A 26,432-nucleotide genomic window follows, 5' to 3' on the forward strand; every position below is an offset into this window, starting at 1 on the left:
TGAACACTACTTTAGGTACTTCAGTTTTTTAATTGAACACTACTTTAGGTACTTCAGTTTTTGCAATTCCGCAAACTGCCTATTCTACTATATGGAAGTAAAGCATTTTGTTAGACAGGGCTCTGTAACCTGAGGTATTGTGTAATTAATTTCTATTCAATGATAGATGATGACAATAACAGCATTTGCTTTTACCAGTTGTTCTTAGAGCACGTACAGATGAGCTGAATGGAACATCATTTTATTACATACAGGCATCAAAGAGCCATGTGAACTTCCTCCTAGACTGTAGTCTTGTACTAGAACAGACCAGGCAGTTAAAGAATGAACTGAATTCAAGTTACACATGTCCCAGTAGAAGGTGTAGAAACATTTTTGATGCACAATAAAAACATTCAAATAATTTACAACAAATTAATTCGTTTTTTAAGCAATTTATTTGAAAAACACATACAAAAAGATCATGTACAAGACAAGAAATTAAAATAGAAAGAACAGTTTGGGTTAAGCTATGCAACTTTTTGCATCATTAGTAATAAATACAGTACAAAATCCACCAAAAGTGAATCTATTTTTTTTTTGTACGTAATATACACTCATCTAGTTTATACATGATCATCATTTAGCTATTGCTTCAATATTGTTGATACATATTCTACTTCATCTATAAAATATTCAGATCATAAAACATTGCGGAGTTACAGCAAACAGCAGTGTCTTGTACAAAGATAGCCACGCCCCTTTCCACTGGCAGATTATTCAATTTTTTTCTTTTTCTTTTTAGTCAGCAGCAGAAAAACATCAGAAATATTAAATGGTATAATATTTAACATATCGATCCATTCCCATGTGAACATTTAATCCTGAGAGAAACATGCATTAGCTTGTGCTTTAAGATCTACTGTTCATTCTGCTTTATGGATGATGAGAACACTATTGCTCATGTCCAATAATCGCTGAAACAACGGCAGGGAGAAAAAGAGATGGTAAGGCTACTATGGGTGATAAAAACCCTAGGAACCAGAACCCTGTGTTGGGACTCTGGTCTCCACGCTTGGGGGCAACCATGTTGGAAAACCATAGCCTATAGTTGGATAGAGTGTCTTATCATCGGCATTAACCACAAGCTCACGGTTCAGCTATCGGATCGATATCAATGGGGACAATTTTGCAGTTAGTTAAAAGTGCTAGTTTAGCTCCACATTAGCGAGCGGTACTATCTAGTGTCAACATGCAGCTTTTTCACTTGAACAGCCCCAAGATTCACAGCAAATTTCCCACAATACTCGGTTACAAGACTAAGCTGACAGTAGCGAGAAAAGACAGAGGCAGCAGTTTCTGTTTTTTTTAAACCCTTAAAGGTGTAGGTTTTTGAACATTCTAAGTTCCGCAACAATTGAAGGTTCTAAAATTCTATGTTGAATTCAATGAACCCAGATATTCTTTAGAACGTTAATTTCTCAACATTCCCATCACACCGGTGTGACGGTACTCCTTTAAGGGTTAAATCCCTCAATTTGATTTCCATATAATGTCCTAGATGGAACTGCTAAAAGTATGGGGGAGAAAATAAGCAAACAAAGCCATTTCTTTACACAAAGGGCTTTCATTCATATTCTCGGTGGAGAAAAAGAAACAAAATCTTTCACAAATGATCACTTGCACTTTTGTTGACAAAAACATGAGACGGTTTGTATCAGATCCTTGTACTGCTGCAAGGGCTAGTTGCTCTTTTGTTAAGGAATGAAGAGAGCTCTGAGGGGGAGACTAATAATGAACTAGGAAGATCAAACCGGGAGAAACCAACCCTACTTGAAATGGTATAACTTAGTGATGGATGCATTTTTTGGCCTCTCAACCATATCCAATGAAACACCCAGCTAGTAGTACATCTAAAAATCCTCATCAGTGTAAAAGCTCCTACTACAGACCACTTCCCACATGAGACACGATGACATCCAACAAGCAGCTGTGTAAGCATTTAGGCTACAGTAGCAAGTTAATGGCAAGCCAGGCAGGATGGCCCACTGATATGTGACAATCACAAAAGAAAAAAAGATTTCCTCAGAGGATAAGGATAGACCTTTGTAGTTTCACAAATTTGGTAAGAAATCAAGCAAAACAAACAAAACTAAGGAAAAAACACAACCAGAAACCGAAAGCCTCACACAGAAAAGCAAAGGATTGTTAAGCCAGGACCAGCGAGACGATTGGCCATGCTGACAGTGCAAAAACAGGAGACATGCAAAACACTTCCAGTCCATTTTGCAGTTTGTCCACAACTACCTCATGGCAGAGGAAATTTTAGAAGTTGCATTGAATGGAATGTAACCAAGATCAACAGCACCACACATAAACATATGGCAATACACCCATTTTGTATGCCTTCAAAATACAACTGCATGCAAAGCACTCCCATTTAAGATATGCATAATGAGGTATTTTTACATGTGTTACTATGTCTAAATAAATAAATAATCAGGTTAAAACACAAAACTAAAAAATGCACCCATCATGTCTATAGTTAGTAATAAATTATGATTGTTAAATACTTAAGGCATTTCAACACACAACGTCCCGTGTAAACTATGTCCTTTTAAAACATGGAGATCCAAAGCGGATGCCTCGGCAGCCTTTTCTCTTACAGCTGACATGAGAGCAGTGGGAGGCGTTCAGACACAACACTTCATACACACAGGAAAGGCTAGCAGGTCAATAACACTGGACGCTTACTAAGAACAAAGAATGCCATCACAGTCACATCCTACGCAAAATGCCTCCTGACTGCCCACCGAAACAAAGTTACAATTCAACACCATAGTCTGAGAGCTGGGGTTTTCTGGGGGCCAGCATATGGCCCTTCCACTAGAGTGCACAATGATAAAAAGGTTGTTTTTATTTAACGTTACGAAGACATGCTGATAAATAGTTATAATAAGAGGTGGATACAAATGTGAATGGGCAGATGACATTAATTCATCTTTGTTAATTTTAAGCCAAGGATAAATACGACTTCGCATTGTTTCAGGACCAAGCAACCTGCAGCTGTGCAGCACATCAAGCACGTTATTTCTACCACTGCTCAGAGAGAGAGAGAGAGAGAGAGAGAGAGAGAGAGAGAGAGAGAGAGAGAGAGAGAGAAACAGAGAGAGAGAAAAGAGAGGGAGGGAGTGAAATCAGCAGGGACAAATAAAACCCTCACAGTCACATTAGGCAACCCCATATTATAGTGCATTTACAAAACAATAGCTAGCTACATTAAGACAACAATAAATATTATTCCAGCATTGCAGCTATGTCATACAAAAGATGAAAATGGACATAAGACATTTTAAAATCTGTCTCGTGTCCATGTTGGCATAATCAAAAATGATCAGGAAAAGAAACAAAGAAACTATGATTAAAGAAAGACAACAAAAAATAATCACAACAAACATACAAACAAAAGTGTAAGAACCAAAAATAGCTTAGAAAGACATGTTTGGTTTTTATCAAACAAATGGCTTTTTTTTCCCTTTTTTTTTTTAACTGTAAATCTACTTCAAGAACGGCACGCACAACTGTCATGCACAATACAGATCGGACCTGTTTCCACTGCTAATGGTCTATACAAAGGTTCAAGCAATACCAGACACTGACAGTGCTAACGAATACAGGTGAAGTAGGTTGTTGCTATGTTAAAATCACATGTGCTTGTCCTCTAGGCAACAAGGTATGGTAGATCACAAAAGGGGATTTAACACTCATGGTTTGTTCACACTACAAACAAGGACGCATTCCTCCATTATGTATGCCGTCACCCACCCAGAAACAGTGATTTAATGTTATCATTTCATTATGCTTTTTGCTTATTTTTGTTTTGTTGTTTTTTTTGTTGTTTTTTTTCTATTCTTTTTGGAAGGAGGATCTTCAAACCTTTCTGATGCAACCACTAAGACCCACCTTCCTTTCACATTCACAACACAAAAAGCCCTGACCCACTACTATGCATGCGTTTGGACTCCTTTTTTTTTCCTCATGTTTCGGTTTTCACAAGCACACAAGACAGATTGGCTCGCCTCAGCTCTGTGTGTGTGGTCACCATGGACACCATTACATGAATCCATCACCTCCCCAGTAGAGGAAAATCAAAATGACTTTAGAAACCTGTGAAATTATGTCAAAATCACCGTCTATATCCAGAATGTTATCTAGTTTCCTTCTGCTCCTATCCTTTCCATGGTATGGTGTGACCACAAAGTACTGTACATCTACATCAAATTAGAAATAATTAGGTTCTACTCCCATTTACCATAAGCAAATGCAACACTGTAGAAATTATCATCTATTTCTAGATTCCAAAATAACAGCAGCATTGCAAATGTGTCATGTTGGTTTAACAGTTAACATTTAAAAAAAGAGATATAGAGTGCAAGAGAGAGAGAGAGACAGAGAGAGAGAGAGAGAGACAGACAGAGAGCTACAGCTTTTGGTTCTCTTTTGAAAGGAACAGCCTGGGAAAATTGGGAGGTATATGCACTGTACAAATCTGTCAACACTACAGATGCATGCTGGGACATTTTGACCAATGACACATTAATCTCTGTACGACTAAATGGAACACAAATCCTTCGGCAACTTGACTGAGATTCCTATATCTGACTGTTACGTCATGCAGATAGATTCTTCCTTCTTTCCATGCTATCCATCCTTTCTTTTACATTTGTTTTCTTCAACTAATGGTTTCTGACAGACACGTTATTCAGGTCTGTGTTTTTCCCCACCAATGGTCTTCAGCTGGCTCAGAAGGCAAGATTGGAGGTGATGTGGATGGTGAGGGTTTTGGCAAAGCACCCAGAGAGGGAGAAAGAACAGAGGGGGGGGAGGGGCAGGGCCGTCAGACAGAAAGCTACACGAGACATCAGCTGTCAGGCGTCAGCTGGGTCTCAATGTCCACCCTGCAGATAGGGCACTTTTTACTGGTGACCAGCCACTGGTCCACACAGGCCTGGTGAAAGAGATGCATGCAGGGTAATCTCCTGATGAAGAGAGAGAAAACGAAAACATTAGTCTTTGATGACATAAGACAGACAGACAGACAGATATATAAATTCACACAAAAAACTCTGATTTTTGTAAAAGATCTAAACAACAAATTTAAAGGATCTGAATATTGCACTCTCCAAGAAGGAAAAGATCATCTAATGACTCAGGGCAGAAGCCAGTGAAGACACTCACCCACATCCCACCAGTCTCTACATACATTCTGGTGACAACCATTAAAATGCACAGCGCTACTGCAAGCCAAATTAATTCAACCAAATGCAGTGCTCAAAATGAGCGCTACTGCAAGCCAAATTAATTCAACCAAATGCAGTGCTCCAAATGCAGTGCTCCAAATGCAGTGCTCCAAATGCAGTGCTCCTTCAGTAGACCGCTTACCTGACATCTTCTCCATCCTCCAGCATCGACAGACATATTGTGCATTTTTCATCTGTGTCCAACTCTTCGTCACCCATTCCTAGTTTCAGCTCCTGTGGTCTTCTCTGCAAACAGAAATGTCAAGACATAGAAAAATGGTTGAATGATGGTTGGAGCACTAAAATAATATTTCATTGTGGGCCCCCTAATATGCACTATTTCTAGGGGTGTTTTCAGATCATAAAATGATCATTATTTCACATGAAACACTGCATTCACAGATTTATCAATGGATTGACTGACTTCTGTAAAATATACATGTGCATTGTAATGAATTGTGGGCCATGACAAACAACATAACTTTTACATAACATGAACACAATATCACTTATGGCTAAAGACTGCTAATATGTCTGAAGTTATACGAGTGAACCAGATTATTCACATTTAAATGATTTCAAGCATCAAGACAACACCATTTTCTTAGAAGCAATGATTTCGAAGTGGTGGTTACTGGGAAATTCGATTACCTTTTTGTATTTGTGAGGAAATGTAAACCTCTCGATAGTGGTCTGAACAGCTCCTCTGTTTACACTGCCCAGTCTGTCCTCTAACTGCAGGAGCTCCTGATGAAACACATCCACCTTGCGCACGTTAACACACAAATCATTTACATTAAATGTCTAGGTTCTTCATCTAACGCCTGCAGGTCACTCTGTGGACTCAAGAACATTCAATGGGGGGAAATAAACAGTACATCATAAAATAGAGAAATAGCAAATCTCAATCTACTTATTATAGACCCTTTCAACAATAAAAACAAAAACAATGCTTGAACGTTCTATTTGGTTCCCAATCTACTTCCTCTGCATTAAGATAACATATGGAATGTTAAAACGGAGCCTTGTGGGGCCAACTATGATGCTGATAATGGAACTCTCTTGAAAGGGTATATAGACATACAGTAACACACTGACAGTGAACCTCATACAACATCGTCTAGAGCCATTCTAGAGCAGTAGAGTTTTGTGTTGGGTGGAGGGAGTGGTGACCCTACCTCATAGCTCTCCCGCACAGCGGAGGCGTGCCGTGAGGGGTTCAGGCTCTGCAGCGCCAGCAGGTGAAGCTGTGGATACGGGTAGTTTCTGATCTCATGAACGACCTGTAAAACACAGCACACCACATTAACACACACACACACGAAATTGCCTTCACTTACATTTCCATCAGCAGCAGTATTACGACTGACGCCACTCACGGATGAGTGAGTGCTGGAGCTAGTTAGCTAGAGCTAGTTAGCTAGCACAATGGGGCCAAATTTGAGCTAAGCACTCTTTTTCTTTTCAGCCACATTATTCAGCTAACCTGACGTGAGTCGCTAAGAGACAGGAGGAGCGTGAGACTCACTACTTGGGCAGAGGAGGTGTTCCTGGGGAAGTGGTGCAGCCGTGGGGAGGTGAGATAGTGCTGGTAGGGCTGGGGCAGCGGGGGGATGTGGTACTGATGGGGGGACAGGCTCGTGTCCACACTCAGGTCCCTGCAGGGTAAAAGGGAAAGAGAGACCGTTTGAAAACAAACTTCCTTTTCATTGTGGTCTTCCACAACTGACTACCATAACCAAGTCATAAAACACATGGATTTTAAATGACACTGCAAGATCTAAAAAAATTGAGGACAAACGATTGTATTTATCAGGTTCTTTCCGATGCAGGAGCACCCAGTCGGGTCAGAACATGCTCTAATGCTAACATATGAATATTGGTGATGATGTTTCAGCCTTCCCATCAAATTATGACGTTGGCACTAGTGCCATCTTGACAGCATGGTAATGTGAGTGTGTTGCATCCAAATATTTTAAAAGCAAAGCAATGATCTAGCTATTCCGTTTTAGGCTTAAAAAGCACTCAGGAACAGGAAGGTTTACATGGTAGACTAAAGAACTGAGACGGTAAAGTGACAAGCTCGTTTGTGTGGCGACATAAACATCTGGTGCTAAAGCACTACTTAGAATTAGTTTTTTTAGATGCTCCTCATAAACCCAAGGCCAATAATGTTCAAATACGGCACTGGTCCTGCCTTGTTAGTTTTGTGAAACTCAGAAGTTGGCATGAGACTTTACCAGTCTGTTCCCTCGGCCAGGTAGCGAGGCTGCTGGGTCATTGGCTGTGGGACGTGCAATGGTGGGGTGTAGTCGTACCCTGTCCGCAGAGGCTGGGGGGGGTGGGGTGCTCTCTCCTGGGTGTGCCTGAACAGGAGATGGATGGAGGTACCATCCAAATAGAATTAGAGTTTCTCATGTAATTAACAGGGCGTATTCACCCCCCAAGAAAAAAAAAAAGCATTATTCTAATTCAATAAATGAATTAATAAATAGTGATTAATTCACTTCCATAAACAGAGCTAACCATGACCTATTAAGCCCCCCCCCCCCCTCAAACTACTTCTGATTCAAATTAACTTGTTTACTGGCACCCCACCCCACCAGTCCCTTCTCAGGCAGTACCTGGTGTGTGGGAGGATCCGTCGGTGCTGGGCCTCCAGAAGCTGCTGCTGGATGAGGTATTGCTGGTGTAAGGCCTGAGGTAGGAAGGGGGGTCCTTGGATGTCTTGGAACTGGGGAGGTGGGGGCGGGGGGATGGGGTTCAGAGGCTGATGTAGCTGGGGGGACTGCTGGTGGGGACCTGGGGCCAGGTGGGGGGCCAGGCCTGGTTGAGATTGTCCTGGATGGGGCATGGGGAAATCAAGGGGAATCTGAGCCTGCGGGCCTAAGTGGAAATGCCGGCAAGAGGTAGCATGGCTCTGCTGATGCCTGTTAAAATGGGATCCTGGAAAGAACAACGATAAGGCATTGAGTGAAAAATCTGCATCACTTTAGATGAGAGATATTATGAAATGAGCAATTAGGTGTATTTGTCAATCAGATCAGACAAGTATGCAGTGTGATTTTGAATCATTTAAAAGTAATGGCAATAAATGATAGAAGTCAAGTGAAGAGAATGAGCAAATGAGGTAAGTGTTGTGTGGGTGGGGCAAATCATTTTTGCTTCCGAGGTTGGGCTTCTCACCTCAGAGCAGCTGATACCGGTTACCGTGGTTGCAACTGTGGCTAATATTATTTAGCTGCTATTTAAAGCAGTGTTCCCACTTGCGTAGGGTAGGACAGCTGAGAGGAGAGCTCAGCTGTCATCTAAAACTCACTCAGCCAAATAAATGAAAATTAATAATAAGAAATAGTCTCAGAAGGATATCTTAGTAGTTGGATTGGTGTGGGAGACATGCTTTATGCTGTCTTCTAAGATGCACCCTGTAGGTATCCAGCTTTGGGTGATAGACCAGGGTCAATTCTCATTTTAACAAACTGGTGGAATGAATGTCAAAATGGGTTAAAAAGCACTGAATTACTTAAAACAAACTTTTTAGCACTGTTTTTTTGTTGTTGTTGCATAGAAAATCTATATCCATCTCCTTCTGGTTTAGATGGGACTCTTCACTAAGGGAAATGAATAATGCACTGTAAAGTTTAACATGTCATAACAGTTCAACCTATTCTTTTATTACCTATTTGCAAGGTCCATCAAGGGCTGCTACTATGTCAAAGCTCATTTTAAAAATGTAAAATTGTAATAAATAACCAATCTGAAATTTGTAGCTCAAGTCTGAGCAATATTCAAATGAGACAACTAGATAAAAACTACAGATTTTAGGACTATTTCCAGACCTCAGGTTTCTCTCCGACACACACTTAGGGCATCATGGCAGTCTTAAAGAGTGATTTCTTCAGTCCGTGTTTATTTCAATTATAGTTCAACTCGATCACGTAGCGTGAACTTTGTGCTTCCCTATAACAGAAGAAGCTCTACATTTATTTGAATCAAAAAGCTTTTTGCGTGTTGTACAACTACTCTCCACTAAATTAACAGTGCAGTTTTACAATCTATTGATTTGAATACCATCTTAAAATATTTATTATTTATTTTATCTGCTAACATGCTTAACAATTCCAAAGAAATATATTCTATGTGGCCCCAAAGTATTCCAAAAATGGTAACAAAGGAAAATAGACAAAATTATTTAAGATCACTTACATGATGTTGAATGAGTTCCTAGCACACCAGTTAGCAATTGTAGACCATAAGCATGGTGTTCTTACACAACAGTAGGCTACATGTCTTCCCAGATTTGACACAGATTTAGCCTTCTTTCAATATGTAGGGAACAAATGCATTCAGTGTGCTGGATGGTGTATGTTTACTAAGTCAGTGGCAGTGCATCAATATTTCCCATTAGAAACTGAAGTCATAAGAGGATTAAAACCATAGCAATGGCAGCCCAGTGACCATATAAGCATCCACGTTAAACAGACATACTGAACATCAAAACAAACTTCTCTCTGATGTTCAGTCATATTATTCCTATAATAAACATTTTTAGGGGGAAAAAGTGAACATTTAAAGCAGCTGAGCAAGGCTATGGCGATGTGAGCTATTGCAAGGTGTGACTTTTCTTTCGGTGAGCTAACTAGTTGAGTTGGCAGTGAAGTTGCCAGTGGTCATTTAATTAATAGCCTTGTATGTGATACAAAAGATGCTGAGGGGGGCAGCAAGAGACACCCTCCGACATTGGTAGCAAGGCCAGTAATGGCTGCTCCAACAAACCCATGTGCCTCAAAGTCACACTAAATCCTTCCTTCCAGGGCACCATTTCCTGGCTGGCTTTCATTCAACAACGATTCTACTAATTTGCCTTGAATTCAATGAATCACAAATGACTGACTCAACTAGCTATCATTATGATGGTAAATAGTAAAGGTGACTTAGGACTGCAATGCTAAAAGTAGGCATTGGTGGCCAAGCTCTGATGAAAGGTACAGGGTGTTAGCATGTATCCCAGAGGTGTTGTGTCATGATATGAACCAAGGGACTGAAAATGATCAGGAAAATAGAGTATATGAGCACACATGACTGAATGTGAACCAGACAAAGATGTAGAAGACAATTAGAGAATTTCACTGTGTTTTCCTTGCCATTCATACACTAATGTCGAAGCCAAAACAAAGCTCATTGGTACATTTCAGCTTGTCGAAACCTCCAAAACTTGCTTTCCCTTTAATACATCTCGATTTTAAAAACGATGCGGATTTGACTGTTTATTTAATAGCATTAAGAACCTGTTCCAAGTGTTAGAGGAACACATGAAGCAAGATGAAGAACCCCCCTTAGAAACCACAGGAGCGAAGAGCAAAGCCTACATTGCATTTGGGATTATTAACTGGTAGCAAACTTGAAGGTGCAGCGTTTAGATATTAAAAATGATCAACAAAACTGTTTTGCTTGAAAAATGCCAGTGACACCAATTTAAATTTATGCCAAACACTAAAATGGCAATTCTTGTTTTTGTACCGTTACTGTACATTACTTGCAGCAAAATTGCAATATAATAATATTTGCCAATATTTGAAACAATGCACCTTGCCTTGGCCTCAAGACAAAATGCAAACAACAAATCCACTAAAACAAGCTCCGCACCTTCAAGTGCCTCCAGACAAACCAACATAAATGACCGCAGATAAACTCAATCAGGTCTCATGGTGGTGGGGGAAAAGCAAGGAACTGTCTATCTTTGTCACGGCAGGGAAAGGAGGAGGTGGGGGGAGGGAAGACAATAAATGGAAATCAGCAAGAAGCACACTGAAGGTTAGGAAAAATACTATATTCTTTATTGAAAAATATTAGTATGTGGAACTGTGTCATAAATATAAATACCATGCAACAAAATAATAAACCAAAAAACAACACTGACTGGAGGCAAGGCCCGTCATGCTCTGTATAGGGTTAACAGAACAAAAGCTGCATCCAATGAGCAAATGTGTTGGCTACAGCACGTTACAGTACAGCAGGGTACATCTTTGCTACAGAAAGATTACATTGGAATATACTATTCAATGTAAAACAAAATATGAATATAACGTGACCATGCATTGAAGTCTATTACCAGAACAAAAGGTAGAGAGACCACAACCAAACAATAGACAATTTGAATCTAATAGAGGATTTCTGTTGCAGTGCAGGAAAATAAACATCCCTGTGAAATGGATAGCATTTTGTTTTGTTTTGTTTGTTTCTACAGGCCTCAGTAGTATGCCCTTTCATGAAATATAATATTTTCAGTAATTTTTGACATGTCCAGGAAAATATACTGAAATTTGCAAATGTATTGTTTTCCCAGTATGGATAAGACATGCCTCTTGAAATGGCAAAATTGCCATCATAATTACAATAGCATTTTCCTATATCAGAAGAAAAGGTTAATAAGGACACAAGCTTTGGCTGTGCACCTTCATTTGTCCAATATGCCTTTCATTTACGAATTTAGGCCTAACGTTATTACTAATAACGAATCTAAGAGCATGAAAGGCAAAGGTTAAGGAGCCAAATGAACGCAAAATGTATCCACTTTACAGGAATTTACACATGTTGTCTACCAAGACTAGATGGGAGGTACATGAAATTTATTATATTAACTAATGCTACAATGGGTTAACTATTGCAACTTGACATGTAGAGAGACAATTCGTTTCTAAAGGTGTTAGCTAATTTTAGTCTGCTTCACACAAGGGAGTAACATTCTTGGGTGTTTAAAATACCAATGTCGTCTTCGGATGGAAAGAGGAAATGAAGAAGGGGTTCACAATACAGCTAAATGCAGAGTACAGGCAGAGGCCACACCACACAGCAGCAGATGGTCATTAGCTACACAATGGAGGGGGGACGACAAAGATCTGATAATGCAGAATGTAGAGCCAGCCTCGATACTATGGAACAGGAAATAAGAACAGAAATAAAAGCACAATGAAAAATCACTGATGCCATTGAATGGAAATTGCTAAAGCCACGCTACAGCCTAAATCAAGCTAGCTGGACAGCTGGTTACGATCATCTGACTAACCAGCTGCCTGTAACCAGAGACGCTAGCAGGTTTCCTAACCCCATCTCAAATAACGCACAACTCACTTACACTAGCCACCTATAACTAGCTAGCAAACACATTTAGCTAGCGGTTACTCGATGTGTGTTATTGCATCAGGCAACTAATTACTGAGAAGACGGCACCAGACACGACAGTGGGTTACCTTTTAGGGCGTAATGAGCTGGATGCAACATTTAAGGCAAACCCAAAAGATGTTGCGCCAAGCTAGCAACAACAACCGACTAGCTCATCGGCATTAGGTAAGCTAACGTTAGATAGCTAGCTAGCTCTTTGCCAAGCAAACGTTACCGCATAATCCTCAAATGACATCAGCAGCTGACAAAATCCTCGCATTTTACGAAATTTGTCCAAGGTGCACGCGAGCACCGACAACCAAAATTGAAACATGACCAATACCCACAACAATACTTATATTTGCAATAAACATTTTGTCGAATTGATTTTCAAAATCCCATTGCCAGCTAAAATAGCTAGCATTTAACGTTAGCTCATCTGACAAATGCTGGATTCTTGGCTGAGCCGTGATGCCAGCTGTGTACAAATATTGGCTAGCTAGTTAGCTGTGTTTGATTAAACAAATAATTTGACATGTTTTGAAACAAACTGCAAATCAAAGGCTTTGCCTGTTATTTCCTTGCACAGGATTAAGGCAGGGCTATTGAGCTCCGGGAGTGCAGGCCTACTCCACGACTGACAGACAGCTAACATTAGGATAATCAAGCAGAAAATATGGACGCTAACGTTAGATCCTTGCTAGTGGCGAACTAGCCAGACAACCGCAATTTCAATTGCGAAAACACGCCTGTTTTCAGTAACCAAACCAGCTTCTTAGCTAGCCAACAACCACTCAATATCCACAAAAATACATTTCGACGATTTCTCGTAATACACGCTTGGTGAGAGCCATTCTGGCTGGTGTGATTGTCAAGGATAAGTAACGGTAGATATAAATACCTCTATTTCTTACTGAGCCAAAAACGGGAAGAACCAGATATCCAACATGCACTAAAACCATCCTTGATTTCTTCTCTTGATGCAACAGCCTGTAAACAGATGGCTCAAGAAGACGACCCGTTCTAGTCCCTACATTCAGGCTGATCATGCAGTTGCCTGGTCGCAGACAAAGGGAACACGCTACCAAACCACTAACGTTACCAACAGGGAATGGCTACGGGAGCACAAAGATTCGAAGGAGAATCCCTTACTCAAACTCACCACTAGGGACACCAGTCTCCCAATACATAGCCAAAATGGCTCCTGGTAGCTTTTACTGTGAAAATGGTTCAATTCACAACATTACATTTTATGTGTATTACGGTAAGCTGTAGAAGCATGTCGACAGTGTAATAAAAACATGTTTGTCTCTAAATAGTTGAAGTTACAGGTGTTGTCGCATGAGCAGACAGGACGTGTAAACCGTCTAGCAGCAACAGACATCACGGGCCACATTTTCCCATCCCCCACTGACCTTTCAAGCCTGCTTAGGTCAGCCCTCCCCCTTTCCTTTGTGAATCCACCACAGTGACACCTGGCAGTAGCAATACTTTGGGAGAGGGCAACAGATGCCCCTAACAAAATCCCCAGAAATACTCAAAGTAAGCCTTATGGTGTCATTTTTAGACACCAGACATATCTATTGTTCTTTTTGCTAGAATGTCATGACTAAAGCATGTAATCGGTATTTGTCCACATAAGGATGAATCATAATAATAATAATACATTTTATTTAAAAGTGCCTTTCAGAACACCCAAGGTCGCTTCACAGATAAAACAAATAGATATATAAAAATATATAGTCCATTTAGCCATATCATAGTCCAAAGGCTAGTCTGAAAAGATTTTTCAGAGTTTTCAGTTCCTTTTTAACCATGCAACAGACGTACGGTAGCAAGACAAACACCCAAGACAAAAAAGAAAAAAGGAAACCAGTAGAAGCCCTATTAAATAGGTTATGTCAGATGTATGGCACTATTTCCAACATTAATTCCTGTGCCAGTTTATTGTGTAAATGTATAGTGTAAATGGCATGATGGCACTTTTTCTTTCATAACAATGCCAATTTAAAACGTGCAATATTTGGTAGAGTGGTCAACTCACTTTAGGTAGAAATACAACAGAGATGAATTTGTACACATTGAACACATTGATTTTTCAAAACAAAGATATGTATGGGTTTAATTGGATGTTTCCAGTTCCACTGCATCAGAAAATTAGCAAAACCAATAATGCACACGCTTTGTGTGTATTATTATTCTTATATTCTACATTATTATTATAAAGCCACTCATATAACCAAATGAGCCTTAAACACATTTACTGTTTCAGTTCAATGAGATATTAAAACAATTATAACAGAAAAATGGAAATTAAAAATATTTCCTAATCTCTTTCTCTTCTCTCTCTCACTCTCTCTCTCACACACACACACATACGTACACACGTGTACAATCAAAGCAGCAATAGTCTGGTCAAAGAAATACAGTATTTTAGAACACATAGAACACATATGAGTTATTAGAACCTCAGTATGCTGAAGGCAGAGTTTGTGAGGGCTCCCCCAGTCATTGTTAATCTGTGCTGCCATAGTGGTTCCCATTAGACGCAGTATCCTGTAAACTGGTATGAGAGATCTCTTCTTCAAGTTCCAACGTTGCTGGCTTTTTGAAGAAATCGGACACAAAAATCACCTATAGGTAAGGAAAAGCAGGTCACAATAGAGGTTAGGTCATTTTAATGTATTAGAAAGAAATAAACCCTGATTTGACAGATCAGAATGTTGTGGAAACCGTCAAGGTACATAGAGTTTACTGTATGTGTAGTGTATATGTACTGTTCATTACATTATATACACTATAGACACGACAACATCAATGAAATTGTGGGGGAAGGAAATGCTCTTTTCCATTCTTAAGATGTGTATCTTAACAGGCTATATGAGTTTCAATACAAATTACTCAATTCAGCCCTTGCAATTGTAATGTTTTGTGCTGGCAACTGTGACTAGCTGCCATGCATAGTGGAGCACAATGTTCCACAAGGACAGAGTATGCAGCGCCACAAGATGCCCATTGTTTGAGAGTTGGGTGATTGTCTCTAACAGATAAAGAGGTCTGCATCGCATGACCTTGTGGAACAATGATGTTTTCTTTGTTTGCATAAAAATACCACAGATGCAGTTCCTTGCAAAATGAACCAAACCAGTGCAAAATATTTTTCGCTGAATGCCAAGTGAGTGAGTCCTTAAATGCTGTCATGGGAGAAGTATGGGAGAATGTGTTCTTCTTCCACAGTTCACTGTACTCACAATCAGCAGTGCCACCACAGCCCCCTGAAGCAGTCCAGTGAGCACATCACTCCAGTGATGCTTGTAGTCTGAGACACGAGACAAGCCCACATACAGGGATGAGGCAATCAGGAAGAACTGCACAGTGGGCCGGAGAAGCCGGGACCACTGTGTCTGCAGTCTTGCCTGTAGGTACAGCTTGGAAAAGAAGGAGAGAATAAATAAGGATATACAGTATCTATGGATATTTTTTCAATACCTAACACTAGATTAGTTTAGATTCAACTTAATTATCATTGTGCAGAGTACAAGTACAGAGACAACGAAATGCAGTTTGCGTCTAACCAGACAAAGATGACAAGGCTGGTAAACCTGCTTGAAATGAATCTGAACTGTCCAAAAATAATGATAGCTGTTTCAGAAATGATTAATACTTACAGCTAAAAATACCATGCAGTACATTGAGAAGGAAGAGTGTCCTGAATAAAAAGAAAGCCTATATAAAAGAGAAAAGGTGTTAAGTAACATCACATTTTGAACAAAAGGGGCTTCAATTCTGACAATACAGGCATGATTGGATTCCATGTTATAGCCAGATTTCATAATGTTGTTTATCTGCCGTATACATTTTCATACATTTCATTCAGTAGGACTGTAGCCATTTATTATTTTCAGGAAGGTAGTCTACCCGTCACACTATCGTTGAATAACTTCTTCTTCTTCTTCTTCCTTTAAATTCATAGAGGTAATATCTGCCTTAACTATTTCAAAAAGCCCCATCATATGTCAAGGGTACGTACTGAATGACAGAATGACAGCTACAGACTGTCTACCTGCTTGGCAAGATATTTCTTCCATAAGCTGACCATTGCAGTGAGTGTATTTGACAGGCTTAGACAAGAGACTTTCTGTTTCTATCAGTTTACACTAACTGTGAGGGTGAATTAACCTGGTGTGTTTACCAGATACACTGATCATTCCTGTACAGAACAATCATAATGCCATCTCATCTTTGCAGACGTTTGTTATGTTGGAGCTTATTCTAAATCAGTGCTTCTTGGCTATTATGTTTCTGCACTGAAGAAAAAAAGGTCTCTCTAAACTCTTTTACTGCACAGCTGGCATTCTGTAAAAAGTCTGTCCTGGGTGAATGTGAAGTTTGGACTGTGTGTATAGAATCAAGAAATGCAAATGTTGTCAAGTCCTTGATTGTTAGGGGAATAAACCATTTTCAACTCACCTACTCTCATTCACCAAATTCTTGTCTCCAGTACAGGTGAAGCTTTCGATGTAGCCTCCTGAATTACAGTCTACAGTATTCCACAAAGGCTTACAAACGGCAAGGAAATGAGGTCTGAGTCTCCCAACAGTGTACTTGGCAATGTCAGTCAGTGACTGGCTAATAGCAGCTCCGAATAAGAAGGTGGCCACTGCCTTGTATACACACGGCCCATAGCTGTTGCCAAATGACTGCATGGACTTGATGGGTCCCAGGTATATGGACAGGCATTCACCAGAGACAATCTGTCAAAAAAAAGAGATGTGTCAAAAACTCACAACTCTAGTATCAGGCTTGAGGCTGCAAACTAAACTTCCCTATTCACCTCTGTACCCCCCCCCCCCCCCCCCCCACACACACACACACAGTAAATAAATAAATAATAAATTAAATTTTCCTCTTCATTAACTACAGCATTCCCTGCAAACCAGGGCAAAATCAGACATGCATACCCAAATGCACATACGTACGACAATTATGGTCAGTGGCACCATTATTCCAGCCAGTAACTGATACGATATCGTGTCATTTCTGAAGGGATATCTGATCGACTCATCACTGCAGAAGAATCCTCGTTTGAATGGATTGTGTTGTGGTGTTAACACTGCAAATGGGAGTGCAGCTGCCAGAGAGAAAGTGAGAAAGGTGTAGGCTAATGAGTTTAACTACGCCAAGTATTGCACTCACAAAAGAAATCAAGTGCAGTTGACCCTGATGTTTCAACAGAAGTGTTGAATGATTTAAATTATGTATAAAAGAGGCTGCTCTTGTTTTTACTTTGATAGCCTACCACTCAGACACATAACCTAAACTAATTAACAAATATGCTATTCACTAACAGGTAAACTAATTATCTTAAGCCTGAATTAGTCTCTGTAGGCCTACACTTATGTGAACAAAGTAAAATCTGCACAGCAGGCTGAAATGCCATTGCCTCACATTCTCTGATTTGAGGAAGAGATCCTAAATGGGTTAGCAGTCACAGGTTTTCCATTAAAAGTCGGGATGGCATGTTCAATGACTGTTGCTCAGAAACATACTGCTAGGTTCTTCCTGTTGAATGGAAAGTAACCATACATTTGCATGTATCGTCTATTGGTTACAGTTCTATCGTTCTATAGCCTACCAGAATCTGTGCAGTCCTGAATCAGATTGCGAGTGAGATATCAACTAAATAGACCGACATGAATCAAACAGGCCTACATCACTGTGACATGGAAACTGGCCTGGAAAATAGCCAAAAATGGCACAGGTATTAGACCTACATGATTAGGGTAACATTCTAGAGCTAATCCTATCAAGGTCTCTTGAGGGCACCTTTCACTAAACGATACAGGTATTAAATGCATACTCCACTCGATGATGGGAGTCTTAGGCTACATACCAAGTACGATGCAGGTCAAGTCAAGTAGGACAACAGAAATTCCTCCGGCTTCGAACATTATTGGCTTTAATATGTCTCCTCAAAAATGGTCCAACGCAGGTGTGCCGATGAAGAAGACTTCAGGATCTACTAGTTAAACATTACTTTTTAACCCATACACTTATCACAGGAGTAAAGAGTTTAACATTGCACATTTGTGGTGTAGTAAGGTGCTAATTCCCACTTTACTAAAATTAGTCCTTGACTTGAAATCATCCAACCCTATTTAACTGCGGCTTCTATTCGTCATTCTGCTGCTAGCCGACTGGCGCTAACATGCTTGAAGGAGCTGCAGACCAATGAGGCGGCGTGTCGAGCGCGTGCTGCGCGCTTGCCATGCGAGTATGAAAATCCTCTGCTCCGCCTTTTTCCTAAAGGAGATCTTGCGGAGGATGAGCAACAATCCTTCTCTCCTTGAGCTTACGTCAGTGCCTGGAGACATGACTAATGAGGTGTAGAAGAATGCATGTGTATATTTAGACCGAAACAAGTTATCAAAGTAGGCTATAGTTTTAAAGTTGGAACTAAAATAGACGCTATGTTTTTTTTTTTTTAAGTTAAGCCATTCACAGCACATCTTCCTATAGCCTACTGAGAAATGAGAAAAACTTTTGAAACAAACAAATAAACAAAACCATATGTAGGCCTATTGATAACTGCATCCTGAGCTACAGAGAGAGAAAGACACAGAGACAGAGAGACAGAGAGAGAGAGAGAGAGAGAGGGAAAGATAGACTATAACCTTATAGGCTATTTGATGTGATATTTATGAGTACATGGACCTTCAAAGTTCTTTGTGCATGAAATCTTTAATTGTTATTTTATTACAAATGCAACCTATTATGTAAAGTGTTGAAAAATCAAGGGCAAAATTGGGCTGCCATGGTGAGACAATAGGCCTCGTCCTGTCTTTCAACCATCATAAGCCATGGAGACGCTGGTGCTCCTCAATCTGCTTGCGAAAGAGCAACCTTCCCAGCTGGCTGTGGGAGGCCTCACTGGTGGCCCTGCGTTGCTGACATAAGTGGTATGTCCGCTCAGGCAGGTCGTCAGAACAGGTGCTTGGGTGCCACAGGTGCAGTAGATTGCGCGAAGTGGCCCGCACCACCAGCAGCTCACTGTGAAGGTACTTTCTGTACAGGTGCAGGTCCTCCACCACCCAGCCTCGGGTGCTTGCATCAAACCCACCTGTTGAGAAGAGGGACCGAAGAGGTTTAGGACTTACTCATTTGCACCATCACCATGACACTCACTCTCACAGAGCACCTTACCTTACTATGCACAGAGAATCACAGGCTCAGTCCTGCCTCAGTCATTGCAAGCGCCTCATGCTTAATCACATAAGCACACTATGTGGATACTGTTTTAGACTTGATTTAGATTTAGTGTTATTTAGTATAATTTGTATTTTAGTATATTCTTTATTTTCTAATGTCCTTATTGCTTAGTTGTGTTTTTTATATTATATACTTTTATTACTTTTTCTGCTGTTAGTGCATGTTGTGTGTGATGTCTGTATGCTACCGAGACCTTGAATTTCCCCTTGGGGATCAATAAAGTATCTATCTATCTATCTATCTATCTATCTATCTATCTAGGATGAAGTTAAGTGACATTCAGTGATATCAAATATTACATAGTCATAATCATTGATGAGGAATGTAGTAGCTGCCGTAGATGCATACAACACAGCAATGTACAAATATAAGTGAGAGGCAATTTAATGAATTATTTTGAAATAGAATACTGTCGTGTTCTTTTATCCTTTTCTGTTCCGCATGACTGGGAGGCACTTTTGTGTTTTCAAATGTGTTATATAGATGAAAGTGACTTGATTTGACTTAATATTTCACAGACAGTTATAATTATTTTTTTTAATTATTGCAATGTTTTAAAGCAGTTAGGAGACTTTAAATTGTGAGGGGGAAATCAGGAAAGTTCTACCTATGTTGATGAAATCCGACCTATACTGGCATGTCATTCCAAAGCCCAGATCTCTCCAATATCCTGTGTCCTTTTTCATTACCTATCAGAAAAGCAGATTAGCTTGTGTCACAGACCAAAAGGGCTTATATTTTTGTAGATTTGTGCATATTTTATTCTCAGCATTCATGCATTTATATGCCACCTCAAAGAAAATGACATCAACAAAACCTACCAGTTCAGTGGGAGGTACAGCAGCATGCTGGCCGTAAACATAGACAGGATTGAACTGGCTGAAGATTACTGGGTAGAACACTTTCTTACCTGTGGAAAGAATATATTTTTAGTTTTTCCTAATCGAGACTATGCTGACAGACTTGGCTGTGGGCTCTGTATTCAGCAACCCCGGGCCCTCTTACTACTACTACTTCTAGTTCTATTACTACTGTAGAATTAGCACCGATACAAAAAATGGAAAGTCATGCTATTAGATTGAATAAGCTTGGAAAGCAGGACTTAGCTGGACTCATTGGGGGTATGGCAGAGGCGGATGCTTGACAAGCTAATGAGTATTCAAAAAAAAAAAAAAAACACTTCTCATCCCTTGAAAGGCTGATCTCCCCCAACTGTGAGACATAGAGGGTTGTTTCTACCATTCAATTTCAATTTCAATATAATTTCACTTATAGAGCGCCAAAACACTGAACATGTCTCATGGCGCTTTACAGAGTGTTAAAACATTCAGTTTCACATTTTAATCACATTTAATAACCCCCTCTCCTCCCTTACCGCAATGCTAAACTGTTTACTCATTTTTCCCTTTAGTGTTTATGTGCTGGATGGTGCTGTTGTGACACTTAACTTGTTTCTGGATAAATAAAGCATCTCTAACAAGTATCTTATTTTAGCTTACAAGGACAAGTAAGTGTTTACTTGTCATAAGTGATGCTGTATTGCTCAGAAATGCATAATAGTGAATCATAACATTATTTGACGTTTGGCTTGGCTAACCTGGCTCAGCGTTCAGGCGACAAGAATTGAGGAACTCAGCAGTGAAGACCACGTCAACATCACAGAAGAACATGAGAACATTTCCTTTTTTCCATGCACGGGCCCCCACATCAAGGCCCCTTCCTCGTGAGAATTCTTCGTTAAGCTGTATCAGCGTGAAATTCTTGAAGCTTGTCTCTCTGCATTATCACACAAAAAAACACCATTGTTTCCTAAATATATCGCAACAAATTAACAATATTCAGAAAATGTAACAATCAGAACAAATGTCAAAACCTGAAAACTGATTTTTTTGTAATCCTTATGAAACAACAGTTTAATCCCATAGCTGAACGTGCAAAGGGGTGGGAGTAGGGGAGCCAAAGTGCTCCAAAGTTTCTTCAATTGATATAGGTGAAGAAATTATTTGTCACCTTGCTGTCATTTCAAGAATTTTTCTCACTTCTTCAAGCTGATCTTTCCCAAAATAAACCACTGTTAGGTGTATCTTTCCATCTTGGCGGATGCAAACATCTCTGAAATATGTAACCAATAAATAGCATTAATTTAGACTTACGCAAAATCTATATCAGACTTAAAGCTACGGAATGCAAGATATGAAGTTGACCTGAAGTTAACCATGAAGCGTTTGAACTTGTCAGCCATTTTAGCCAGGGGTACAATTATGTTCACAAGCACACCAGACAAGTCCATCTGCTCATCCCTGAGCCGCATCAGGGGTGCAAATGGCCGGAAGAACACTAGCCTCTTGAAGTCCTCTGGTCCGTCTCCCTTAAACATCAGCTCGTACATTGTGCCACGGTCTCTCTCTGTACGGTAGATTCCTGCATCAGACATCAGTTGAAGACAGATTGACACATAGCCCAAATGAGGCAAAATACATTTACTCTTAACATGCTTCATGCCTCCATGTAGAAGCAAAATCATAATTATCACTAAAGACCTACAGCTCCTGCTACAAGTATATATTGTAGCTGCTTCTATAAAGGGCGCCGAATATGACACATACCCTCGATGAAATCAGATGGGGAGTAGACTTTACGCAGCTGGGGGTCATCACTGTCCCGGGGGGCATTGAGCATGTGTAACGCTGTCTCCAGGGTGCTGACGAGCTCATGCCGGCGGTCCTTACGCAGAGGTCTCTCCACTGGAAACCTGCTCAGCCCCATCTCTAGCTGGTACACCTTATGGAGGGTGAAGCTTTCAAAGGGTACCAGGGCATATTCACTGGGCACTTTGGTTCCTGCATGAACCTCTGCACGATTCAATTGGCTCTGCAGAAACTCTTCCAGGCTTAGCTGGCCTCTTAAAGCATTGCCCTCGGTCTCTGGTAGGAACTCAGTGACTGAGTGGCCCAGTGACTCTCTCAGCTGTATGCTCCTCATGGCCACAGCCTCTTTCAGCTGGGATATCTGCTTGGTCAGGCTGTGCACATAGTGCTGATATTGCTCCTCCAGCTCCTGAAGCAGCACCTGGTACTCAGGCTCACTCACAGGCCTGTTTGCCCAGGAGGAGGGCCTGTGAATCGGGTAAGAGCCTTTGAAGCTGCAGGAGAGCAGGTGGAGGAGGACCAGGCCACTGCATGTTAGTACCAGCATGAGCCCACGGCGGGTCACAGTCGCAAGGCACCATCTCTGTAGCATGGCGTCCCTCAGTAGAGCCTCGTGCTAGTCAGCCACGGTGATCTCCTTCTGTGCTTTGTGCATAAAAGTGGTCAGTGACTAATTTCCTCTAAAATAATATGATATGATTTTGAGGACAAAGGGAAATATGCATGGTCATCCTTGTGTCCATGTTTCAGGACTTTTTAAAATGATGTGATTAGAATTTATATACATTGCTGAGAGGTTTTCTCATGCTAGATTCAGTATTTTCTTTTTATATTCAAGACTTTATACCTTCCCACTCCCTTGAAATGAGGGCTCTCCAGGCATTTTATGGATGGGTAATACCTGTAGGAAAATAATTGTGCAATAAAAATATGATTTTAGTTATATAAGAGGATACATACTTATAAAGAGAAAGAAGAGATACATACTGTATAAGAGAAAGATAAAGAGAAAGAAATAAAAACAGGTGGCCGTCACTGGTTATTTTCTAATGTTAGGGGAAGATACAGGTGTGGTGGAGTAGTGATAATGTCAATTGGGCAGGGTTCAATTTGCCAACACGCCACTGAGTCTCTTTGGATAAAGGCATCTGCTAAATATCAGCATATTTGTTACTTGACCTTTTTTAAATAAAAAAAAAAACTGCCTGATGAAAAAACTCTATTAATTTAGGATAGTACCATGACGGTCTCCCTGGGGATTGTTTTGCATTCACTCCAGCCATATAACCAACCCATTCAGTAACATCACCCTTCTGCCCAACAAGAGGCAACTGTGCAGCCGGCAGACTGGGGCACACACATAAACAACATACACAAAGATAGCTTCAGTGCAACTGCCTCCGTGGGATATGTGGTCGGGAGGGCTGTGTTGGGTATGCAGAGATTTTTCAGAGCAGTCTAGCATCTGTGGAGCAGGTATGAATGTCAAAAATAGACCAATTTCCCTGATATAATAGAATCTTTTTTTTTTAGCTTTCAGATTAACACATTTCAAAGAATTTTACACCTTTTGATAAAATTACTTCAGTGGCCCATACCACTTAAATTCAAGCCATATGAGGCTTCAAATTGATTTAGCACATTTTGCGTATTTTTCCCCCCACAAAGAGATCGTTGTTCTTGTCCCCATTTCAACTGCAAAGCATGTCTTTAGGCCTAGGGAGTGTTTTGAAGGCCATATACAGTGGGAATAAGTATTTGAACCTATGCTAAAGTTGACTAAAATGCTCATTGGGCTCAATGCAAATCAAACCAGCTAATATGCTAACTGAAAAACACACCATGCCAATCTCTAGGTATGAAGGGTATGTGATGATGTGGGGCTATTTTAATTCCAAAGGCCAAGGGAACTTATTTTACTGCATAGTAATATAATGTATAGTATACTGCATAGTATTCTGGATCCATGAAATAAGTGGCCTTTAAAAATAAAAAAATCTGCCTGCCTCTATGGGAATTTAACATAGGGGTTAAATACTTATTGCCCCTGTAATTTAAGGAAGAACATTTATTTATTTATGATACCAATTTTCTTAGTGAATGAAGAATGTGTCCTTAAAGGTTGGATTTTTACTATTTGTTTTAATTAAGGCATTAAGATCAATTTCTAACAGATGTTTTTATATTTTTCTTTTTAGTCAACTTTAGCATGGGTTCAAATACTTATTCTCCCCACTGTATTTTCTATAACCTGTATGCAGGACATGCTATGCTATACTATTCACCTACTGTTGATGAAGCAAATAAATGAGTAAACCAACACACATCTCAATGAAATGAACCACTTAATCCTTACATGTAGCATTCATTGCTCAAGTAACAACGAGGACACTTAGGAAACTAGCAATTCCCCATCAACATCAAACTCACCACAGTGTATGTCTCTTCGACAGTCCTTTAGCCACCCATTCACAGGATAACCATGTCTGGCTCGATGCTTTCCTCACAAACACCTCACAGTATTCCAACCCAAACTAGGAGCTACTGCTCATCTCAAATGTATCGTTTAAGTTTTTGGCCCCTGAGCCATTTTGCAAGTAGGTCTGCACATCTCTAATGTTCTGATAGTAGTGTTAAGGTTCTGTCTACCATGGAAACCTAGAGTAGGGCAGCAGAGCATGTTCCAGAAGGGTAAGCAGCAGCTATGTGGAGGCTTGGAACACTGCTGTGGCGACCTGCTTTGCCAGGGAATTCTACTCAGTGTTCCCTCTGTTCCGGCCAGCTTTTCCTCACGCGCCTCCTTCCCAGTAGCAGGTTACTGAATGCTAGGTTGTTTGTGCCTCCATATTTGAACAGGAAGTTGGGAGGGCCTGCTTACCCTGCTCCAGCCCCTCATAATAAAGCTACCCTTCTCTAAGGAGAGGAGTCAGTGAGAGAACTTCAATCAGTGAGAAAACTTTTGCTTTGCTTTGGCATTCAGGAACCTCTGAATGAACCATCAAAATGTTCATATCTTCAAACTATGAAGAATTATTCATTATAATTCCTTAATTGTACCTTAACATTCCATGATTACTGTGCATTGCCTAACAAGATCTGCATAGCATTCAGGCTGCATGATCTAAAATTGGCATCAGGATTTCCCAGAATTTCCCATTTGTTCATAATATCCTTGGTACTAAAAAGGTAATTTCATGAAACTGTAGTAGAATATAGTCTTGAAGCACTCACAAAGGCATAGAATGGTGTAAATATTACTATTATGCAGTAGAATATAATCAAGAAGCCCTTACAAAGGTATAGAATGGTGTAAATATTCTGTTCTGAAACATTTACAGCTTAAACGGTTTGAACTGTTGTTTAGATTTACTAAAATGTTGCAATACTCAGACATCAGGAAAGGCAATAAGAAAAGTTTTACAAAGTAAGCCCAATTCTGATATTCACACCTTGATGAACCAATCTGAGCCCTGAGCAGTCTCACAAGAATATGGAGCGTTACAAGATGTGATATAATATGGGACCAAGCCACTGAGTGCATCATCTAAACCTTAAAATGAATGTGAACATGTACTGGAAGCCAGTGTAGTGAGGCCACAGAGATACTCATAAAACAATATGCAGCATGCAAACAAATTGCCCACTGTGGGAAATCTCTTATCAATAGCACAAGGAATTTAACACCTTTACTATTTGAAATTATAATCATTTCCTGCAACTGACCATTGCAAGATATCTACTCAGACCAAGACCAGGCCAATCATCTGACACTGTAGTTGAAGTGAACTAAAGGAGAGTGTTTTAAAAGTGTACAAAGAAAGTGTTCAATTCACATGTAGTGACCGCTAGTGACGCTGCAGGTGGTGGTGACGTGGATGATGCAGTGATATTGCGATGAACTGACAGCAAGCCTACATAACATTGCTTCCCACATACTGCATTGCAAAATGACCGGCTGCAAATTTAACATGAGAAGAAGACGTGTTAACTGTAGATATGACTGGAAACTAGACCAATGTTGAGATAAGAGAACTGTTGGCTACTCCTGCCGGAGATGAAATTGGTGATTGTCCGG

The 26,432-nt window shown here is 40.2% G+C and overlaps 3 protein-coding genes across 9 annotated transcripts; all 3 read right to left on the reverse strand.

Moving 5' to 3' along the window:
* Window positions 1-783: 783 nt before the first annotated feature.
* On the reverse strand, window positions 784-13,602 carry rnf165b (ring finger protein 165b). Of its 6 annotated transcripts, XM_042100998.1 has the most exons (9): window positions 13,342-13,602; window positions 9,486-12,211; window positions 7,904-8,225; window positions 7,520-7,645; window positions 6,808-6,937; window positions 6,458-6,562; window positions 5,931-6,044; window positions 5,422-5,525; window positions 784-5,018 (listed from the first exon to the last, which is right to left on the reverse strand). In XM_042100998.1, the coding sequence occupies exons 3-9, from the start codon at window positions 8,131-8,133 to the stop codon at window positions 4,901-4,903; spliced, it is 927 nt and encodes a 308-aa protein (XP_041956932.1). In that variant the 5' UTR covers window positions 8,134-8,225; window positions 9,486-12,211; window positions 13,342-13,602; the 3' UTR covers window positions 784-4,900. The 6 variants fall into 6 exon arrangements, with proteins under 6 accessions (XP_041956932.1, XP_041956930.1, XP_041956929.1 ...); XM_042100996.1 differs by lacking the exon at window positions 9,486-12,211 and having other exon boundaries at window positions 7,598-7,645; XM_042100995.1 differs by lacking the exon at window positions 9,486-12,211 and having other exon boundaries at window positions 5,931-6,026.
* Window positions 13,603-14,261: 659 nt separating this feature from the next.
* LOC121715443 (phospholipid phosphatase 1-like) lies at window positions 14,262-18,796 on the reverse strand. Its single transcript, XM_042101179.1, has 6 exons — window positions 18,334-18,796; window positions 17,420-17,571; window positions 16,911-17,194; window positions 16,109-16,166; window positions 15,692-15,868; window positions 14,262-15,074 (listed from the first exon to the last, which is right to left on the reverse strand). The coding sequence occupies exons 1-6, from the start codon at window positions 18,389-18,391 to the stop codon at window positions 14,955-14,957; spliced, it is 849 nt and encodes a 282-aa protein (XP_041957113.1). The 5' UTR covers window positions 18,392-18,796; the 3' UTR covers window positions 14,262-14,954.
* Window positions 18,797-19,162: 366 nt separating this feature from the next.
* Window positions 19,163-25,142, reverse strand: LOC121715678 (chondroitin sulfate N-acetylgalactosaminyltransferase 1-like). 2 transcript variants are annotated; one of them, XM_042101562.1, is made up of 9 exons: window positions 24,788-25,142; window positions 23,205-23,258; window positions 22,316-22,997; window positions 21,914-22,130; window positions 21,720-21,821; window positions 21,307-21,485; window positions 20,531-20,619; window positions 20,317-20,398; window positions 19,163-19,560 (listed from the first exon to the last, which is right to left on the reverse strand). In XM_042101562.1, exons 3-9 carry the CDS (start codon window positions 22,947-22,949, stop codon window positions 19,292-19,294), a joined length of 1,572 nt encoding a protein of 523 aa, XP_041957496.1. In that variant the 5' UTR covers window positions 22,950-22,997; window positions 23,205-23,258; window positions 24,788-25,142; the 3' UTR covers window positions 19,163-19,291. The 2 variants fall into 2 exon arrangements, with proteins under 2 accessions (XP_041957496.1, XP_041957497.1); XM_042101563.1 differs by having other exon boundaries at window positions 22,316-23,002.
* Window positions 25,143-26,432: the final 1,290 nt, after the last annotated feature.

The sequence above is a fragment of the Alosa sapidissima genome, chromosome 8 (genome assembly GCF_018492685.1).
Source record: "Alosa sapidissima isolate fAloSap1 chromosome 8, fAloSap1.pri, whole genome shotgun sequence".
Classification (NCBI taxonomy): Eukaryota; Metazoa; Chordata; class Actinopteri; order Clupeiformes; family Clupeidae; genus Alosa; species Alosa sapidissima.